We start from the raw sequence: 21,251 nt of genomic DNA, 5'->3' as shown, positions 1-21,251 counted from the left end.
CTTCCTGAATTTACTTTATTCATAATTATATTTATGTTTATTTAAGACTAGAGAGGTATTCATAACACTGTACTGAGCTGCACTTAAAATCAGAATATCATGACTGTTGTGGGAGGACAGGAACTAATAGGCTGTTAACTATTTAGCAAAGCCTCAGAAACAGGAACTTTTTTATCTTCAGTATCCTGAGTTTTAATTTTCATAAGTACTGTCCTCCCTAAGTATCATAGATGCAACAAATTTTCTCCCTAAATATCATAGATGCTGAGATTTCTGGGAAATCTCATCCAGGGAGCAAGATATTCCTGGAGCCAATAAATACCACTGTTACAGGATGCATGGTTGGTCTCAAAAAAGGGTGCAGTGCTTGGACACTGTTAATCCAAACCCAACCCTAATTTTTATGCACTTATTTTTGTCCTAACCACCCATTCTGTAAACACTGAGCTATATTTTGTTTAACTCATCTTAGCCCATCAGCTTCTAACCAGCTGGGCTTCAGTTTACTAAGTGGAGGCTGACTGTTGGGTCTTATGACATCCCTTTTATTTTCCAACTTATTCTGTCCTCTGAGCAACTTAGAAAATTTCTCAATTTTCAGCTGTTTTCTGTGGTGAAAGGTCTGTTAATTCCTTTTCAGGCTTGGCTCTTGCTAACATGATTGATATAACAAATTGCTGTGCTTGCACTAATTGCATTTTATACAAATGGTCACTTTTGGTGCTTTCTGTAATCAGTCATCAAGTCAGAGGTGCTAGGATGCTGACAGATTTTTAAAAGTAGGGGTCGATCTGCTTGCCTCGTTACTGCTCAAGCTGAATGAGGCACATCATGAACTGTTTTCTATGGCTCTAATGAATGACCCTTTTCAGCTTTAATATGTTATTGAAATAATAAATTGAATTCTTATCTGCTTGGTGTTTGAGGTTAGAAGAAGCAAAAAGATAATGTTATGGAAAGAGGGAAAGTTGACTTGCCCATGATAGGGAGCTAAAAGAAAGATAGTTACCCCAGTGTCATGTAAGTGGCCTTAATCCTCAACAACAGGTAATGTGCAATAAAGCCAAGTGATTAGGGAAATACTGACTGTACCATTTAAAAACTCTGCAAACCACGATGGAAAAATACTGAATGGTGTAAGAAAACTGGAAGAAGAAAAACTGTGGTGGAGGTTTAGAAAATGTTTTCTGACAACCTTACAGATTGGATTGTAAAACAATATTCCTGGGGAAGAGGTTAAAACCTGCCTTTGGAGACTTTTAAGACCAGGCTGAACAAAATCTCAAGAACATGCTGATTGAAGATGATATGAATGAATAAGTCTCTGCAACAATATGATAAAAAGAGACAGGATCCATGTAAAAACTGCATTTTAAACTCAGAAGCCAGGCTTTGGGTTGTGTATGGATGCATGGTATATGTTTATTTTAATTGAATATTTTGGTTTTACTGGAAGAAGTGTATTATTTCCATCTTAGATGCATGAAGATGTACACATGAACCTGTATCCAGACCTAATTTTCTGTCCTGGTAAATGTTGGCATATCCATAGATGGACAATGGGCAAGGATCAATTCCCCTCAAAGTGAATTCTGTAGATGAAATAGTTATTAATTGAAAAAGTCTTCAGTCTGAATTCCTGAGAATACTTCATTCTTCTTTTGCATATTGTATCTAAGACATTATGTAAAAAGAGTGCTTTAATTTTTAGTATCAACAAAAATCATTGACCCTCCAATTTTGGAAGTGTTTCACCTTAAGGAAACAGAAGACAAGATGATGTAAACAAGGAAAGGAGAAACGAGTAGGAAATGAATGAATTTAACTGTCAATCTTACTGTATGCAAAAGAATTTACAATTAAAGTGAAATGGGCTGAAATGTTTTAGATTAAATACTAGCATATTGTCAACTTTTCCATTATCCTTTCAATAAAGCAAATTAGAATATTGAAATTATAACAGATCTGAAATGAACTGCATTTTTTTCAAACAGCTCATAAAGTTATATTATTGTATCTGTAGAGATTGGTACTTTAGTTAAATATAACTCTTTAGTCACAGTGGGCTTTTTTTTGTTTTTTTGTCAGGGCGAACTTACAATGATTTGAATCAGTACCCTGTCTTCCCTTGGGTTATCACCAACTATGAGTCAGAGGAGTTGGACCTTACACTTCCTAGCAACTTCAGAGATTTGTCAAAGGTATTTGTCATCAAATATACCTTTATATTTTTATCATTGTATTTTGCAGTCTTGTAAACATTTTCCATGTCTACTACATTAACGTTTCCTGCACAACCATTAACAGTGTTTAATTTCTTCATGTGTGTACTGATAATAAGAATCAGATTGTGTAAAAATGAATTATTAATGTATTCATATTGCCTCTAATTGTATAAACCTAATAATTGTTGTTGGAAGGTGCTCCTAGTTGGAACAAAGACATTACATTTCATTTCAAATTTTAAGAAGTCAGAAATGCTGAGGCTGTTAAAGGTTAAAAATTAGCCTTTTTCTCTTTGTTTTTTTTTTCTGTTGAGAATTGTACTTATTTAGTAGCAAACCCTGTGATACCATTACATTTTAGGTACTTTGAAGTCACTGCCCATATTCCAATGAATAAAAAGTTCATTTTATCACTTCCTCTGTGTACCCCTTCAGGTATGCTGGAGTAATGCAGCTGTCCTTTGTCAGAAAGATATTGGTGGGTTTGAGCAACTTTTCCAAACAATTCCTTTCTGGCAGAGTAACCTTGTGAGTTTTTGCAACAGTCCCCCCACCATTTGCAGATTCGATATGCAGCCTGCTTATAAAGTGTGATTATTATCTTGCAATGCTTTCCCAGAAGGGACTATTTAGTTTTAAAAAGTAGAAGTATCTCTCATTTTCCCTAAAAGGACTGGGTGCACTGATCAGCAAGCAGGATATTTTTCTAAAAGGCAGCTTTTGTGGGAAATGGTTGGCATGTGCAGCAACATAGCTAATTAGTAGAAAAGGTAAGGAAAGTATATTAAATATAGCTTTTTAAAAAATCTTATATAAATTGGTAATTTGCTACTAAAAATCCCCATGGAAATACGGCAGCTTTAAAAGTTTTTGCTTTCAGTTTGCAATTGATTAAACTAAACACAGGTCTATGAAAAGGTTTTAATTACTGATTTAGTTTTTTTAACCTTTAAAAAGGTACTGTATAGTCAGCAAATATATAGGCAAATAAACACACATATATATATATACACGTATATATGTGTATATATTTTTGAATATGTGCGCTTATATATATATTTGAAGACTGTACCATGCCTTTTGAATGTGTATTTGTACACATTTGAAGCCAAAGCGGAGTTTCTGAGGTACTACTATTGTAACTTTTCCTAACTGTGTTACTTAATGTGAAGAAGTCATTAACTCTAAGGTTTCTAGAAAGTCTGACTGACACTGATCCACATTCGTGGATAAACCTGCTCATATTTTATATTTTAACAAATCTTTAAAAGGTAAACTTTTATTTATTTTAAAATAATTTTTGGTGGAATCCCATAAATGCTATTTAATAATCCCCTGGACAGAAAATATCTGAAGGTTGTTTATAGCCAAGAATATCTATCACCAAGCTAGAATACTCTTGTGAACTGCACTTAAATTAACATTGAAAACTTAAAAGTAATGTTAGCCCTGTGTAGCTTGAGTTAGCGCATAAATTAAGGGTACTAATCATTAATACATTAATGGATGATGACATGATTTTTGCAACCTCATTTTCCATTAACTTTTGTTAAGTGACGCTTCTGCATAGATCATGTCATTGCTGAAATAGTTGAAGACAAGGAAAGAATTCTCCAAGTGCTGTACTTAGGAGGGGTCTGTTTTAATTGTATTGTCATTTGAAGAGCCAATTCATTCAGCACTATAGTCCTGGTCTTTCTTCCTCCCTGAAACAAAACAAATTTTCCTCATTTTAAGTTAGGTATGGCACCTCCATTTGGGAGATTGGATAGCAAACCTACTCTATTTATATGTGGGTTTTTTATTAACATTGACTGGTTATATGGATTTCTCTGTTCTTGAAAGTAGTCTTTGAGGAGGATTGCTAAGTGTCTTTTCAGTTCTGAGGGAATCTTTCCATTGCTGGTGCTGAGGCAGGAGATTACTCAAGTTTCATCTCTATCTACATTCAACCTTCTCAATCATTTGCTGGAAAACTGGGAGCTTTAAACAGCACATAATTATTGCATATTTATACACACACACACACACACACACACACACACACACACACACACACAATGAGAGTCTTTATACCGTACCTCTTTCAAATAAAGCAGTTCAAATTTTGGTTACTGTTTTGGCAGTTCTAGCAGTATCAACTCCGTGTAGCTTAAATGTTAAAACTTCATGTCAGATGATGAATTTGTGATAAGTATCTGGAAGGCCTTGCTAATATTCTGCATGAAAATTTGTGGATGTTATGTATACTGTGATATTTTCATTGTAGCAATGTTATCTTGGGGGTAATGGTTCCAAATATGTACTAATTATGTATTGTAGCATGTCTATGCTTTTGCACTGCTAAAGGTTTTTTAAATATTTAAAGATATTTCACTTAAATGTCTGCGTGGTTTTAACAGTAATTTATTTCCATTCCTTATGCGTGCCCAGAAACTCATCACAGTTTACTGCTCCAACTGTGTAGAGAAAAGGAAAACTTTGATTTTGATCTGGCAGAAAGGAAGTCAGGTCAATATCTTTTTGTTTTTTTTGGTGCCTAAGACAATGAAGAATTTACTTTTTAAAAATTATTTAGAAATTTCAAGTTGTGTCAAATCTAAGTCATAGTTTTTTTAAATGTGTCAGCTAGGAGTCCACAGTTAGTACAGATTTAAACAACTGCAGAGTGTAGGTTAAACCAACACTTTATTTAAGCAGCTTCTTCCAGCACTGTTTTGAACATCAGTCACACAATGATAAACCAAAGCAACTGGAATGGATTGTGGTTAATATTGCTGTCAGCCTGACAAACGCTCCTGACAAATGCCAGAAGTGCACTGCCAGTCTGTTACACTGCTTTGATTCAAGTGTTTATTCCTTAAGAGTTGACTATGGTTTGGAATGAGTATTACATATTATATTTATAGTGGTATATATTTTATTTATACAACAGGCACAGTTTCCCACCTGAACATGTGGCCTTTTCTGCATTACTTATGTTATTCATAAGCACATTCTTTTCCTTATTCACTGGAAGCAATAAATTTCATTGTATTTCTGAACTTGGATAAGGAAAGAAAATAGAAGTAAAAATACATGGCAAATACTGAGATGGAAGCATGATTTTATACTCTCAAAAGTTTGTTACTAGATCTTGCTGTATGCAAGGAGCTGTTGATAATTTTCCTTTTGTAAGGCACAACATTTGCCTAAGATCATAAACTGACACTATTGGAAGAAGAAATTTATGCTACTCTTAAATCTTCTTTTCTCTGCAGTATAGCTACATGTGTACATAATAATATTTTTATTCATATTTTTATCTATTCCATGCAGTATTTGCTAAATCATCATCAATTTTATCGGGGCTGTTATGCATGTAATGACTTATTTTCCAGTCAAGTGTACTAAAGCAACAAATAGCTCTCACCTTAGTGAAGTGAGGTGTTTAATTGGTATGTGGGAGCCACTAGTATAAAATACACCTTAACAGAAGAGAAGTAATAGATGTTTTTTATTATGAAAAATTAAAGTAGTTTTGTTGTTCTGATGTCAACTTCACTGTTGGGTGTTCTTCAGCATGCCAACCTGAATTCTATTGCAGGATGTCCATTTCAGGAGCACAAATGCTCTGCATATAAAACTTGTGCTTCATATTTTCCCTTGTGCGGAAGCAGATTTGGGATGGGCATGAAATTTCCTTAGTTATTTACCGCTTGGCAAAGAGATAGAAACTAAAAGATGGTTTGATGTGAACCTGTTAGAGTTTTGCAAAATTTTAAAAGAAATCTTTTTTGTCTGGAGAGGCATTAAATCCTGTTTAGATATTCTGTGAATCAACTGCTTTCGTGTAGGAAATGTAAATTACATTTTATTCAGCTCATGCTGAATACACACAAAAGGAGTGCAGTTAAAACTGATGAACTCACTCTAAGTGTAAGGCATATTCAAAGACTGGACATTAAGAGAGGATGAGAAGAACAGTGTGAGAGATAACAAGAGTAGGTGTAATGGCAGTGACTTATTTTGATAGGCAATTACATCTGGAATTTAGGCACTAAAACTCTTGAGGTGTGGCACTGTTTGGCTCAGCACCATCCTGGCTGCCTTGTCACTGATATTTCACGTAGGAAATTTATCAGCTGCATCTGTGACAAAAGATTCCACTTAGTTAAAAAAGTATTCCAAAGTCAGGCAGGATATCCTCAGAAGGAAGGTACAAATACTCTTCCTTTCAGGGTGCTTCACATGAATCCCTGCTTAAAACAGGACATTACAGGAACTAAAATATTTCAAACTTTATATTAGAATACATGGTACTTACAAGAAGGTCCATTAAATTTTCCAAAATTTTGGATATCTCAAGAAACAGTGTTAGAGGTATTAATGCCAGCCTGAATGATACCTGGGATATCAGTGATATCTGAAGAGGAGACACATATTTCATTATTCATTTTTTAGTCCAGTATGGATTTTAGTATTTTTAGGACAAAGTATATTTCTCAGATTTTCTCCATTTTTAGAGAACAAGTTTTCATGGGGCTTTTTTGGTGAGACACAAGTTGCTTCTTGGAAGAGAGGAGCACTTCATACTCTCCAAAATGTAGGTTGACAGACCTAAACATTTGACATAACCACACTGGGAGAAACTTTTAGGAGAAGGGAAGCATACAAACAGGAAGTACTTGGAGCAGAACCTTTATTGTGTTGGTTCCATTTAGGAAACCATAAAAGAGCAAAATCTAGCTCGGAGAATGAAGACCCTCTTTTCCTGATCTTGTTTCTTTGACACAAAGACCTGAAAAGGGAAGGTGGCAAGAGAATTGGAAAGACTGTCTTTGAAGGAAGCTGTGCAAGATTATTAAGTTCACATCCCATGATAGTGCTAGAACTTTGGACTATTATGGGCTTTCTTTGTTCAGGTTGGATGATCTGTTTTGTAATTAGAAACAGTACAAACTAAAGTATTGAGTAGTCTGTTATATTCCCTTGACAGTTTTGACTTAATAACATCATTTTTTTTTCCCCCAGAAAAAGGGGAAAAGTGATTTTGTGAAACTCTGGAATGCCAATGACACTCATGAGCGAGTGGGTTGATTATCCTTCCTGACAGCTGAGCCGCTGTGTTGTATCATTTCCGGAAGGACGCTTGCCAAAATTGGGAGACAAAGCTGCAAAGGGCCCCATGGGTCTGTGGCGGATGTGCCGCAGCCCTTTGTGCCTCTGTCCCCAGCCCGTGTCTACAGCACCACGGTCAGGGACCCTCCCAGAGCGAGTCTCGTCCCCAGCAGCCTCGGCGCCTTGGTGTTCAGCACCACGGACAGGGACACCCGAGACTATTTTGGGGGAAAACGCAGGGATGGCTGCGAGGAAGACGGATTTGTTTAAATTAAGTAGCTACTGGGTTGGTAAGGCCGACTTAGACGTGGTCCATAGGGACACTGAACTGTTTGGATTTTAGTGTCAATTTCTTGTTTCACTTTAAGGACGGAGATTGATATTGCTGGCTGGGGGTCTATGTACAAGTCACTAACCAGATGGGACTGCTGTGGAATGCACCTCGAGCTGTTTTATTTTCCAGCATCAGTCTCATTACATGGTTATGACAATGGGAAGATACCAGCAGCTCACAGCCTCGATAGCAGACGAAGAACTTAATGTTATAACTTATTTTAAAAGTTTTTTGGCCAATCACACAAAGCAAAAGCATATTGACAGTAGTTCTATCCAACCACTAGAAACACACGTACCTTTGGTTAAAACAATGCTTGCTTATTTCAAATACAATACCTGCTTGTAAGCCTTAAAACACAGTGCACAGAGCTCCATTATTAAGCTTAGAACTTCCTAATATCTCACTAGACATACTTTTCTGTAGCTTAGGGAATTATTCTAGACAAGCGTTAATACACAGACCATTGTTCTATGTGTCCTTACTTTTCTACTTCTTAAATAATTTTTCTGCTGACAAATCTTATGGCTACTGCTTAGCTCTGTTCACAGTCCTGCTGTCTTTAAGGCCTGCCTTTTGCAGCTTTCCCAAAACCCTCTGATTTTAAGGATACCCACAGTTGAGTTGATATGTTGATATGAGCTTCATGCGGCATCTGTCTCAGGACCTTTTTTCTAAACAAACATGTGATTTCCACAGTGGTCTGTTTCTCCACAACTCCTGTGGAGACCTGCTGATGCTGGAGCTTGACCCAAATGTATCTCTGAGATGATTTATCAAAACATCCTTTCTGAAATCCTACTCAGTGCAGATAGATTTTTAAAAACATATTCTGGTAATTTATGTTGCTGATGACAGTGTCATAACCATCCTTTTATAGCATCGCCTTTGAGGTTTTTTCCTTGTCTTTAGTTGGTTATCCTCTGTGTCATACTGCCTCCTCTAAAGAGTATTACAAGTGGATGATAGAATGCTTCTCATTTCCATTCTTACTTTCTCTTCCATGTTCTCTTCTCTTCCCACTGCAGGCTTATTTTCTGTCACAGGAAGCATACTATTTGTACTTCAGATGCATATATCAGTTTCTAGGATCACTTAGCTATCTTCAAGCAATCTTTTCAAATTAAAAAAAAAAAAAATTAGGTATTTGGACAAAAGCCAGGTTTGCAGGATCAAAAAGAATCATTTTAGTAATAAGCCTAATAATCTTAATCTTGCTTTACCTCAAGGAGGAGTATTGTTTGGAATGTAGACATTTCCAAAGATAAGAAAAATTATAGCTCAAAATTAACCATGGATGTTCAAAATGATATTCTAATTTTGTATCTGCTGTTATTGTCCATCTTGCTCTTGTTTCAGTTTTAGGTGCCCTGGACATATGTCATCTTCCAACTGGAAATGAACTGAAGGAGGTTCATGACCTTTTAAACAGTCACAGGAAACCATGGGGCACATGGGTCATAAAATCTACTAGAAATCAAAATAAAGTAATTTCACACACATGTCTTGGGCCACAGACATTCTAAATGTGTGTTTTCTGTCTTCCTAATGTGAAATGAAAATTATTCTCTTGATACAGCCTCTCTTCCTTTTTATATTCATACATTTGAACTCAGAAGATTATGGGCACTACAGCACGCATCTGTGTAACTCAGATTTCTGAACAAGCATGATGGTGGCCAAGTTAAAAATTGCACTCATATGGGTAATGAATATGGGATTTTTGTCACCTAACTGGAGCTGTCTAAAACTGAGTTGGTCAAACTCCTAGGAGCTGGAGGCCTCTTGGGGTCAAACAACAATCCAGGCTTAAAAATAGTGGTCAGAAAATGAGATCATGGTAAAATAATGGTAGTCTTTGTTTAAGGAGGAGTTTAAGGTAGTTCTCAGGCTGTGGACTTTGATGCACACATCAACTCATCTTTCTAAAATTCAGACATCAACAGATAAAAATGTAGATCAAATGAGGGAAATCAATTAAAAAATACTAAGAAAAGTTTGAGGTGAATAGTTTAACAAGATTAATTAAAATAATTTAGATATTATATCCAGCCAGTCACTTGAAGCTGCCTCAGAGTCATAAACCCAAGGTTTGTTTCCAAAGTGGGGTGGTCACTGACATTCCAAAAGTTTGTTTCCTACATTATACTGTTCAGCATAGATGCTAATCTGAAAAAGAGTGTGAAAAGGGAGCTGATAAAACTTCTGACAATGCTCATCTGTTGATGGTATTGAAGGTGATGGCTGACTAATCAGGAAATTTTATGAAATGGGGAGTAAGACGATGTATGAATTCACCTTAAGAGCAAAGCAATGCATGTGTGAAACAAGAGATGGGTTCTTAGCTGACTGTTTGTATTCAGGATTCATATAATCTGAATGGAATAGTTTTATGAAACAGTACAGATTACAGTAAAAAGCTCCTTATACATTCCCAAGTACCCCTTTTTAGCCTTCTGCTGCTCCTTTTCTCAGGCTTGGTGCTTACATGTGATACAGAATAATGTTTATTTTATGTGACCTGAGAAAAATCTGCAGCAAATGTGAATTTGTGACAGCTTTTGGCTTTTTGTGCTCTTAGTACAAACAAAAAGGATTATGTTTTTAGTTGTGATTGTCTTATGTGGATCTGGTGTTAGGTACAATGGCAGCTGTTTTCTGTGGCTTGTATGGTGTGTTGGCTAGGAACATGGTCTGTAAAAGGAAGGCAAACTGAGAATGTTCTAATCTCCTGCTATGAATCAAGTGCATGTGACTTCTCGCTTAATCCTATTTCTCAAAATTCATAGAAGTTTTTTGTTTGTTTTTTAAGCAAAGGAATAACAGTGCAGGGTTTTCTTTCACTTGACAGGTTAAGTCATGGAGAGTGCATGCAAATGTTATCTTTTAACTGGCAGGGTTGTTTTCTAAGACCATTTCCTCACTGCCTGCCAGCAGCTGGATTTCCCTCATGATTCCCAGGGACATCCCGTTTCCTTTCTCCCTGACCTCTTGGAAGTGTACAACACATAACAACTGTCTTCAGTTTGGTTTCCCAGCAGTATTAAGGTTAATACCTCAGGTGCAAAGTGTGTGACACATTCAGTTGTGCTAATTGTGATTAAACCTTACTGTGCTTCATTAGTGTGTCCTTAATTAGCAGTTCAGCAGTGCATTGTTTTGCAATCTGCTACAGGTGGTTGTAGCAGCATTGGATACTATTGTTGGTAATGTGAAGGCATGGAGATTTTTCTTTTAAATTCAAATTCCTCCAAGTTTTTAGGTGACCTGAAGCATATCCTGTCAGTGACCTATTGCTAAAACATCACTGTTATTGCATAATAAGGTTTTTTCTTTTTCATTTTAATGCTTAACATTAGCTTATGACCCATATTTTTTAACTATGAACTTTGGGAATCTTCTGTCTTTTGCACCATTAAGTATTATTTCTATTGACATGTTCAGAGAGGCTAGTTATTATGTCATCTATAGATCAGTTTTTCCTGACTGTTCCTGCTGTCTCAAAGGACTATGCGTGCTCTTAAAAACATCTGAAATATAAACCATATGTACAAATACTTATCATTTGTATGCACGTGACTTTTTTTTGCTTATGCTCTAGCCCTTATTGAATTCTCAGTTATGAGAATAGAAATTGGAGTATTTAAAAGTTTTTAAAGCAGTGATGATGTGTTTATATAAAAATAAGTACACTCACTAATATTCATTACTATTACAGTTTTAACATTGTGTATACAAGTTCAACTAGAGAATTCCTTATTGAACTAAAGCATTCAACTAGAGAATTCCTTATTTGACTAAGAAAGTACATGAAATTCCAGTAGCTGCTCATGTTCTTAAGTCACTAAATTATAATTAATAATAAAAAATAGCATATCAGTTCAGAATTACTGTGTATCATTGAAATGCTTACTGGGGAAGAATAAAAAGGTTTTGTCAAGTTCTATCCCTTTGGCTTCAGGTAAATTTTGATTTATCCAAATTCGTATATCCCCCTCCTAGCGTAGTCTTTGATGTAGGTTTTGGGGAGCATCTGCTGTGAAACCAGTGGTTTTTTGTGAATGAATTGGTAAGGACTATTTTTCTCCTCGATAAATGGTTTCCATTTTTTAAATCTTACAGCTCAAGGACACTGGTTGTTCAATGAAGGCAGCTCAAACAGTGCAGCAGATAATTGTGTTTGTTGTTTTCTTTGGATATGGTTCTTTAATTAATTTGAGTTTGATATGTATTAAAGGTAAGATGCCCTCTAAGAAGAAGGGGCCTAATTTTTAAGAAAACCATAGCCAGTTGTCTGAGAGGAAGAATGGTGAGGCCCAGCAGTGAGTGAGACTAGGCTGGGAGGAGGGAATAGCATTTTTGGGCTGTTCTCAAACCCAAAAATGACAGATGAGAGAGTAATGATCTACACTATATGAGTTTATTCCCAGATATTTCCCAGCTGACCTAAGTGAATAAAATTTGGGTTGAGTTAAACCCTTGCATCTTGTCTTTTTATCTCTGTTGGGGAAAAAGAAATTTTACTCCATGATCAGGATGTCCTACTACATTGTCCTACTATGACAATAATGCAAGTATTTACTAGTTCAGTCAGTTTTGTATTGGTGACACACAAAGTAACTAAGCAAGGTTTGAGTGCAGCAGAGTTTCCAGCAGTTGGCATATTTATGGAGAAAACCAACAATGAAACACTGATCACATTTCAGTTTCCTGAATGTTAGAATACGTTGAGGAGTGGGCAAACAGAGAAATCTTAAGGGTGGAAGAAATGCCTTAAAATGGAAGACCTGAAGAGCTCCACTTGTTATGTGTATTAAAAAGCCTAATTATAGTCTGTAAGTATCTTTACATTCAGAATATACTGGGCTTCTCTCTGACATAGTACAAAGTAGAGACTTTGTACTATGTCAGAGAGAAGCTTAGTAAGATCTCTTTGATAACATATCAGTAAATTCGTAACCAAACTGGAATACATAGATTTTTTAGAATGAGGGTAAGAGTTATGAGAAGAAAAATGTTCCCAAAAAAGTAGCAGATTGCCCACATCCTCAGGAGTCAGATGCCTTTCTGGAAAGCAGCTTGGCCAAATACAGCTTTGTACTGTAATCAAGTATGAATAGTTGAACGCAAAATCATATAATGCAAAGGCATTTAACCTCTTGTCACACAAGCTCAAGGCTAGATGAGATGATCTAAGGGTCCCCCTGGTCCTTTAGGCCCAATATGAAAAATATCAGAAATGAAAACCAGATAGTCATCTTGAAAATAAGATATATGGGAAACAAACATCATACTTGGCAAGGATGCTACCAAACATGATTCAGTAACTCAAAAAATTGTATTCACAGGAATACAAATACCTGGTTATATGTGGGTAAGACAACTGTAAGAAATCACAAAGAAAAACACTTTTTTATTTTTTCCCCTCTTTTTTATTTTTTAAATTTATTTTTTAATTTCTTGCCTTTTTTTCATAATGAAGCTGTGAAATATTTGGAGCAATTCTATTTAAAATATGAAAGCACATGAGATAGGAGTAAAAAGCACCTCTTCTTAAATGTAGAACTGTAAATAGTCATATAGTAATTCTTTCTTTAGAAGATTTCAATCTGTTTATTTTAATTCATTAGCAATTTTCCAAAATTTATATATTCTTGAATATGAGTGGCAGAGTCCAGGAGAAATCCTGCCTTCTGTAGAGGAGCAGTGAACATTCTGCTTTCTTTTGTTGGGTGCAGTGGGGCCTCGTCTGAAGCAGAGGCAAGGTGGGTCAGTGTTCCAATGTCTGGCACAGAGCAAGAGTAAAAACTGACAAATAAAACTGTACACCACAGTGTCTGGACGTGTTTGACAGAGTAGATTATAAGAGTCAGTGTGTTTTCTCAGTTATTTTTCAGCAAACCATTTTTCTTTGTTATGTTTCAAAGGAAGCAAGCAAGCTTGGTCCAAAGACTGAGATTTACTGTATTCAGTTCTTGGTAAAAGTGTGAAATTATTTATTTTGACATTTTCCTATATTTGAGAATACTTGAAAAAATAATATCCAGTTGTTTTGTTTTGTTAAGAATGGCTTTTAACTTTCATAACTGTAGCACATGTTGTTTCAAGAACCACTTTGGGCTGAAATACAGGTGGTAATGCCTTGACAAAAGTGAAGCCAAAAACTACCTTACCCCAATTCTTGTCCCACTTTGGATCATCTTTTTAAATGGATACTGACTTGAAAACCATACACATAATTAATTTTTCAATATGATTTGAAAACTTTGCAGCCATCAGTGGTTTCATTCTTCATTTTTGCTCCTATAATCTCCTCCACTGTTTTTGCTCATTGGAATTTTTCTCTCTCTAGTTTTCATTTTTCCTTCTCCATCTAAATAAATATTTTTTATTGGTGAACTAATATCTGATTTTTCTCTGGGAAAAGAGGTGCTGCAAATAAAATATGTTCTGGAATTTCAGGATGTGAAATATTTTCAGCTCATTCTTCCTAAGAACCTATAGTGAAACTGTTGAGCCGTGTAAATTTGTGGTCTCATAGCTACATCTAGCACAGCTTAGTTTAGAGCTCCTCTTTTCCCCTTGGCATTTACTCACAGGGGAGGGAATACAGTGTGTAATCATGATTCCCTGTTAATTTTGTGATATGAAATAACTAAGAAATTACAATTAATTTCTCCTTTTTTTTTTCTTTATTCTGTAGTTAACTGTGCCCAGTGCAGTGTAACACAGTAGAATCATCTCATCCTTAGAAGCAGTTGTCAGAAAAATATGGGCCTGCCTGGTAGAATGTATTAGCCCAATACATTGTCTCCATTTTATTATGAAGCTGCTGGGGAAGCTGTGATATACAGCACTGTCATTACAGATCTATTGTTAGAAGGGCTCTACAGTCTTCTGTGCACTGCCATTAATTTATAGCAGTAAACAATATGTAGCCCTCCAACTGCAGCAAAGCAGAATCTTTTAATGAGGTGGATGTTATTACCACAATAAATCAGTGCATTCGTGTAATGTATAATTCAATGTGTGTATTCCCACTGTAACTTCTCTGAGTAAGCTGATAGTGTATCATTGTCAGTGCACAGCTCCACAGTTCTTTTTTTTTTTTTTTTTTCCCCAAGCTTTTTTCATTTGGTTTTTTTTTTTTATTTGCTTGCAAATAAATGTGACATGTCTTGATAGTTGTCCTGTTGCAGGCTTCAGAAACCAACTGTAACAATAACAGCTAAAATCAATACTGTGGATTCTGGCTATATAGATCTCTGCATGATACCTTTTTTTTTATTTTTTGAAAGGAGAATGGAATCAATTCTAATTGGGTTTAGCTTTATATTCAAGGAATGTAATTCTATAACTATTGATTTGGGCTATACTCATTTGGAGAGTAATAATAGAGGCAGATAAATAGAATACATAAAATGTTACAGAACCATACAGCACAACACTATTCCTATTTTTAATTTGCATAATTTGTCTACAAATGACCCTTTTTTTTTCTTTTTCTCCCTCAAGCATATCTCAGCCTTTAGGGAAAATCAGTACAGATGGAGATTCCAAAATGGTTCTTGTAACAAAGAGACTTCTTTGAGTCAGTTTCATACTTCCCTGGAATAAATTTGCTAAATCAGATAAAAATCCTTTTATACAGGAACAACTTCTTTTAAAGGATTATATTTCAAATTAGTGAACTGCAAAAATAGTAATTAACCTAAGATGTTTTTCTTTATCCTACTGAAATGTGAAAACTGCTCTAAGTAAAAAAAGATTAGATTTTAGGTCATTCAAAGATCTAATCTGTTCTAAAAGAGAAAATACTTTGAAGCTTGTATGCCAAATTTCACGTGAGCTGCAAAGAAGAATTATTTGAATAACCATAATCTCAGTAGCAGGGAGAGTTTTTCACTTTAACTCTGCTGAAATTAAAGATGAGGTTACTGATACTTTTGCTCAAGGACTTTTAGTTTTTCCTCACCTTGTGGTCTATTCTTAAGTATATTTATTATTGAAGAAGAGAGAGAAGGAATTATTGTTTCACATGTATTATTTGCTTATATTTGAATACACCCATTGTCCATACAGATGAACATAATTTACATTAATAACATACCAACAGTGTGCTAAATCTGTATACAAAATTGTGTTGCATAAATATTTTGTATATATATCCAAAGATATTTTAGAGCTCTTACAGCATTTTATATGTGGAAATGCTAAATTCACTTTTGGGTTTCTCAGTGATTTGTGTGACCTATACTCATGTTTTTTCAAATCATTTATACAAAAGTCTGCTGAGGAAATGCACAGCTATAGATAACAAAATATTATGTTTCCTACTTTTAAATAGATCCCTGGGTGTTTATATTCTAGGTAAGCACTGAACAAAGAATGTATTGGTTAAAGTGTGATAGACATTTTTAGTCATACATATGTTGTTTCTTTTATATCAATGTTTTATATAGAAATTCTGATCTTTCATTTGTCTATTTCAAAGGTTGAAATTCTATGAATTAAATAAAACTTGGCTTGAGGTGGGAAATAGAAAGCCTAGAAACAAGAATGGCAATATCAAAATTCCAAGCCCACTGTTAATATTCTGCCACCCCATCAATCACTATTTTTTTCTCCAAAAAAAAAGTCAAAAAATGTTTATCAGTGTTGCTTACTATTTGCTTAATAGTGTATCCAACATGCACACATGTCCACAGGCATCCAAGTTAAACAGCACTTTGTCCCAGACATTCCACTGTGAATTGGATGGAGTCAGTGACTTGAATCAGCAGTAAATGGAGCCTGTAGTAATTCAGAGGAGATTTTTCCAAGCAGCCCTGTGTGCGCATGGAATCCTGGTTCCAAGTACACAGATCTCCTCAGGTGCTTACAGGAGCCAAAATCTGCTTTTGCAAAGCACCAAACCTAGTCTACTCCATGCATACCAATAATTCTGGTTACCAAAAAGAGCGAGGGGAGTATGATGTGGTAGTATTCACATTGATCTTATTTGCTTATTGAGTTTATTTTTACCAATCTCACAGCCTATTGGCGCTTTGAACCCAAAGAGAGCAGCATTCTTTGCCGAGAGATACGAATCGTGGGAAGACGATCAGGTCCCCAAATTTCACTACGGCACTCATTATTCAACAGCAAGTTTCGCACTCACGTGGTTGTTAAGGATTGTAAGTATATCTTTCAAAAATGTTTTTCCTTTAAACGATAATGAAAGCGACAAAAATCTAAACTAAAAATGAAGGGTATATGACAGTACTGAAATTTTCTGGTAATTGCAATCAGTAGCATAGGAGAAATGTGCTCCAAAGTTCAAGCAGAAAGTTTCAGTTTTTCTGGTACAGCCTTTTCAAATCAATAAAGCCTTTTCTCCTTAAAAATTGCTTTTTAGTGTACATATTTTTTTAAACATGGTTAACTTCCCTTCCTTGCATATTTTCTGACTGGACCAAGTACCAAACATTTGTGGTTCTTAATTAATATATTTAATTTTCCCCTCCTAATGACTGAGAGTTTTCTGATGATCATAAAATTCTGTGATGTAAATAATTAATTTTTAAAAATCTGCTACAATTTATATGGAAGTAACTTTGAGCTACTACATATTGATAATGTATTGGTTAAACAATGCATTTTTCAATAAAATTGAAAGGTGATTTATCTTCTAGGAAGTAATTTCTTTGGGAAGGCATTAGCAGCACATCATTAATTAAAGCTTGTTAGAATGTACAAGCATACATAAATCCTTGAAGTAATTTACAGTGCTTAGCTAATTTCAAGCAATTATCCACTAATATGTGCTTAAGTGTTCTTTAACTAAGAGGAGTCTTTTAAATCTTCCAAACATTTTTCTAAATCGTAAATTATATATGAAACAATAACAGTCCTGAAGTCTCAGTATTGGATGCTACCTTTAGATTAACAGATCACCTTGAACAAAGTAAAACATGTTTGTTACATACTAGTTTAATAAATATCTAAGGCGCCTGAGCTTGGTCATGTTGTTGAGAGCAATTTGTGTCACAACTGACACGAACCTTAGTTTCTACTTCAGCCTTTGAGGGTTTTTTTTGGTTTTATTTGCTTTTCTTTATCTGAGTGTATGTATGCATGGAGTAAGATTAAAAAGCATTTTATTGAACAAACAAGGATCAGTTTGTATTTCTCATTCTTAAATAATAGAATTAACCCTTTGCTATTAATCATGTGTCTGCCAGGAAAATAGCATCATTCACAACCAGAACCCAAAAGAATAATAAATTCCTTGTTTTACCCTGAAATTTCTGAAGAGATGCAAGAGATGTTTTTTTGAATTAATCTTTTTATATGTATTTAGGAACCCTTCACAACACTTTTCCTAAATCTGCAAGGTGGGAAGTTTGATCATGCAGATAGGACATTTTCGTCTATTTCAAGAGCGTGGCGCAACAGTCAGCGTGACACTTCTGACATCAAGGTAAAACATTTCCTGAAAGGTGTTAATGTATTTTATACTGCCTCTGCCTTTATTGCAGCTGACAGCGTAGGATGGAAGGGAGAAGACTGGGAGCCATCCCACCCTTTGGAAAAAGATGCAAGGGAGATGACACGTGGTTTTACTTTCGTGAGAATATTTCAGCGAATTCTTCTGTAAAACTATAGCAAACTTTTTTAGCCCTGAGACTGAAATATTTTGAACTGGGGAGAAAAACAAAGAAGACAGTGGTGGGAAAGATCAGATCCAAGAAGGTAGATTTATATCAGAGTTGGATATTTTTAAGGGAAGGAAGGAAGGATGGAAAAGTGTAATTTGGAAAAAATCAGGGTCTAGCTCAAGGATGTCATGCAACGAGCAAGAGACCTAAGTGACACAAAATCATTCACTCATATTTATGGTGAGCAGACAATTTAGGAAAGGGTTGGTTTGCAAATTACTGGAATACAAAAATTGTCAACTGACAGTGTTGAAAAAGGGATGTCTTTCTTGCATCTGTGAGAATTGAAGGCAGTCAGTGACTAGTGGAATTAATTCCACTCAGAAAAAGATATAATGTCTATATGAAATTGGAAAGAAGAGTTTAGAAATTACAAACACGCTAGATTTTTTTCAAATTTATTTGGTTATTATGGGCTTTATTTTCTTGTAACCCACAAGATGGGCAGATGGAATTTCAGAGTGCATTTTCTGGCTTTTTTTTGAGAAATGGAGAAGGAGAAAGATGTCAGTAGTGGACAAACCAAGTATTTAATATGGAAAAAAACAGGAGCCAAGAAATTATGAGGTGAGTTTAACTACAATTCACAGAAAAATACTTAAGCAAATAATCAGACTGTGTTTAAGTGCCAGGAAGATAGCTTGGAGACAAGCAAATGAAACACATGTTTATCCAGAAGAGATTATGTCAAAGCAATCACAGTTTCTGATGAGAAAAGGTAACAGACCTTATGAACAGAGAAGAAGCAGATGATGATCTTAGTTTTTTACATTGTCTTAAGAGTGAGCTGGGATTAGTCTGTCTAAAGGAATCCACTGTATTTGGAGAATAGCTACCAGCAGTTCATTATTAAAACTGAAAGATGTACTGAGCAGAATTCTTCTTGATAATAACAGATTAGGCCTCAATTTCCATTGCTGTTAGATTGGGAGGTACTGGAAGTGTAGTGAAATGGGTAGCACTTCTTGCAGAAGGGAAAAATTTTTTTAGAGAAGTGTTAGGTGAAGTTTATTAGGGAAAAGTAATAATTGTAATTTTCATGCAGGTTCTCATGCAGTTATAACACAAGGAACAATTTACAGTGGGGAAAAACAAAAAAAAAATTAGGGTTCTAGTACATAACCAATGCATGTGAATTAGCAGTATTATGGTATAACAGTAGTGAGTAACATTTCGTGGAAGGTACATCAACAGGAAATAATGTAACTTTCAAAATGTTTGACGAAAATCTTCACTTTTCCCCAGCTTTAATTTGGTCTGAGCTGGAATACATCCATAGCTGTAGGCTAGTTGGAGAGAATCCACACTGGAACAACGATAACAATGCAAGGTCTTGGAAATAAAATGCAGGGAAAGTGTGAGTAGCTATGCTTATTTTTCTTCTAAAGCAGAGCAGATTGAGGAGGAGCTTGTGTCCTTCTATTACATGCTGTAAGAAATAAAGGAAAAAAATCTCTGCTGCCCATGCTGGATAGGATAGGAAATAATGGTCTTAAATATCATGGAGATTTTTTGGTTAGAGTCAAAGTAACCTTCCTAACAGAAAAATAAAGGCTGAATGTTTGTCAAAAATAAAAGCTTAATGAATGTTTCTCTGGCAATCGGTGTAGGGAGGGGTTTTCAGAAATTCTTATGCAGCTTTTGGAAATCATATATTTTCAAGGTATTACTGCCTTTAGAGACATCCCTACAGGATGATCTCTTGGAGTTGTTTACAGCTTCCTGAGACTGTGAATAGCTGTGAATTACATGATGCTGCTGTGAAGCATCCGAGTGAGTACTAAGAGTACTACAGGAGTCTATTAGTGAGATTGGATGAGCAACCAGGAAGGGGGATGAGATTGAGATTTCCATAGGATATGTTTAAAGAATTAGGAAGGAAAATGTTTGAATATTTCCATCTTTGCTGGAAATACCTATATTCCCCATATTTCATTACAGCTGTGAAAACCAAGTTTCCTGATACTTGGTGCTCTACCTTGCAAGTGTTTGTGAAATACATGGCTAAATGCAGAATACATGTTTTACATGCAGAATTGCAGCATTTTAGCCTCCTATTGCTTGAATGTGTTTAGTTGACTCATGCATGGAAGAGCCTGAATAAAGTGGAACACTTTGATTGTGCTCCTGTAGTTATCAGCAAGTAGGGGGCACAAAGGAAAAAGTCTCTTCCTGCTGAAAATATTGTGGCACTTAGAACCACTGAGCTGATTAGAAGAAATTATTTCTCCTTGCTTCTTGTGTGGAAAGAATGAATGCAGTTACTGATGCTGCTGTCCTAAGACTATTGTTAATCTTGTCCCTGGAAGCACTCTGTGTTACAAGGAGGACTAACAAGAGCTGGCTTTGGAAAAAGCTCTTGCTGGCTGGTATCACTTCAGCAGAGAAAGCTGAAGCATATGTGTGGTCACAACCAATCTGTGTCAATATCCTGGGAAAACCTTGGATCGATGATCAAAGCATGAAACCAGTGTTCCTCTGTAGAATAACCTTAGCTTGAACTTCACAAATTTTGATTTCAAGAGGTGATTGATATGTGGCATAAGATTCAATTTCCTAGTTCTCCCTATCCCTTTATTTGAGCAATGCAAATTAAAAATCTTTTGGGATTTTACTAGTGTCTCGCTACCACTCTGGCATTATTTACTAATTAGCTCAGGACTGATGCCTTTAAATGATTAACTATGTGTTTTTAAGTTAAATATTCTGCACTAAGGAATACTGAATATATTTCAATTTTGTGAGAGTGCCACTTGGTTCTTTAAAAGTGCTACATAGGCATGACCATTAACTCAGTTACTTCTTAATTTGCATTACTGATGCAAACAATCCTGGTTAGTTTTGTTAATACCACGGAAAAAGCAAACCTGGATAGCCTGGCAGTATTTGCCT

The 21,251-nt window shown here is 35.5% G+C and overlaps 1 protein-coding gene across 4 annotated transcripts in view; it reads left to right on the top strand.

Annotated features, from left to right (window-relative positions):
• LRBA (LPS responsive beige-like anchor protein) overlaps positions 1–21,251 on the top strand; it is a 369,042-nt gene that overhangs the window by 250,960 nt on the left and 96,831 nt on the right. For all 4 annotated transcript variants that reach the window (XM_041411918.1, XM_041411916.1, XM_041411917.1 and 1 more), the window contains exons 44-46: positions 2,089–2,201; positions 16,695–16,835; positions 18,002–18,121. In XM_041411918.1, coding sequence (XP_041267852.1) covers positions 2,089–2,201; positions 16,695–16,835; positions 18,002–18,121 — 374 coding nt within the window. The remainder of the gene's footprint in view (positions 1–2,088; positions 2,202–16,694; positions 16,836–18,001; positions 18,122–21,251) is intronic.

This window comes from Onychostruthus taczanowskii, unplaced genomic scaffold, assembly GCF_017590055.1.
Source record: "Onychostruthus taczanowskii isolate IOZ18803 unplaced genomic scaffold, ASM1759005v1 scaffold38, whole genome shotgun sequence".
In the NCBI taxonomy this organism is placed as follows: domain Eukaryota; kingdom Metazoa; phylum Chordata; class Aves; order Passeriformes; family Passeridae; genus Onychostruthus; species Onychostruthus taczanowskii.
Note: the sequence above shows the minus strand (reverse complement) of the source record. Positions and strands in the feature narration are given on the sequence as shown.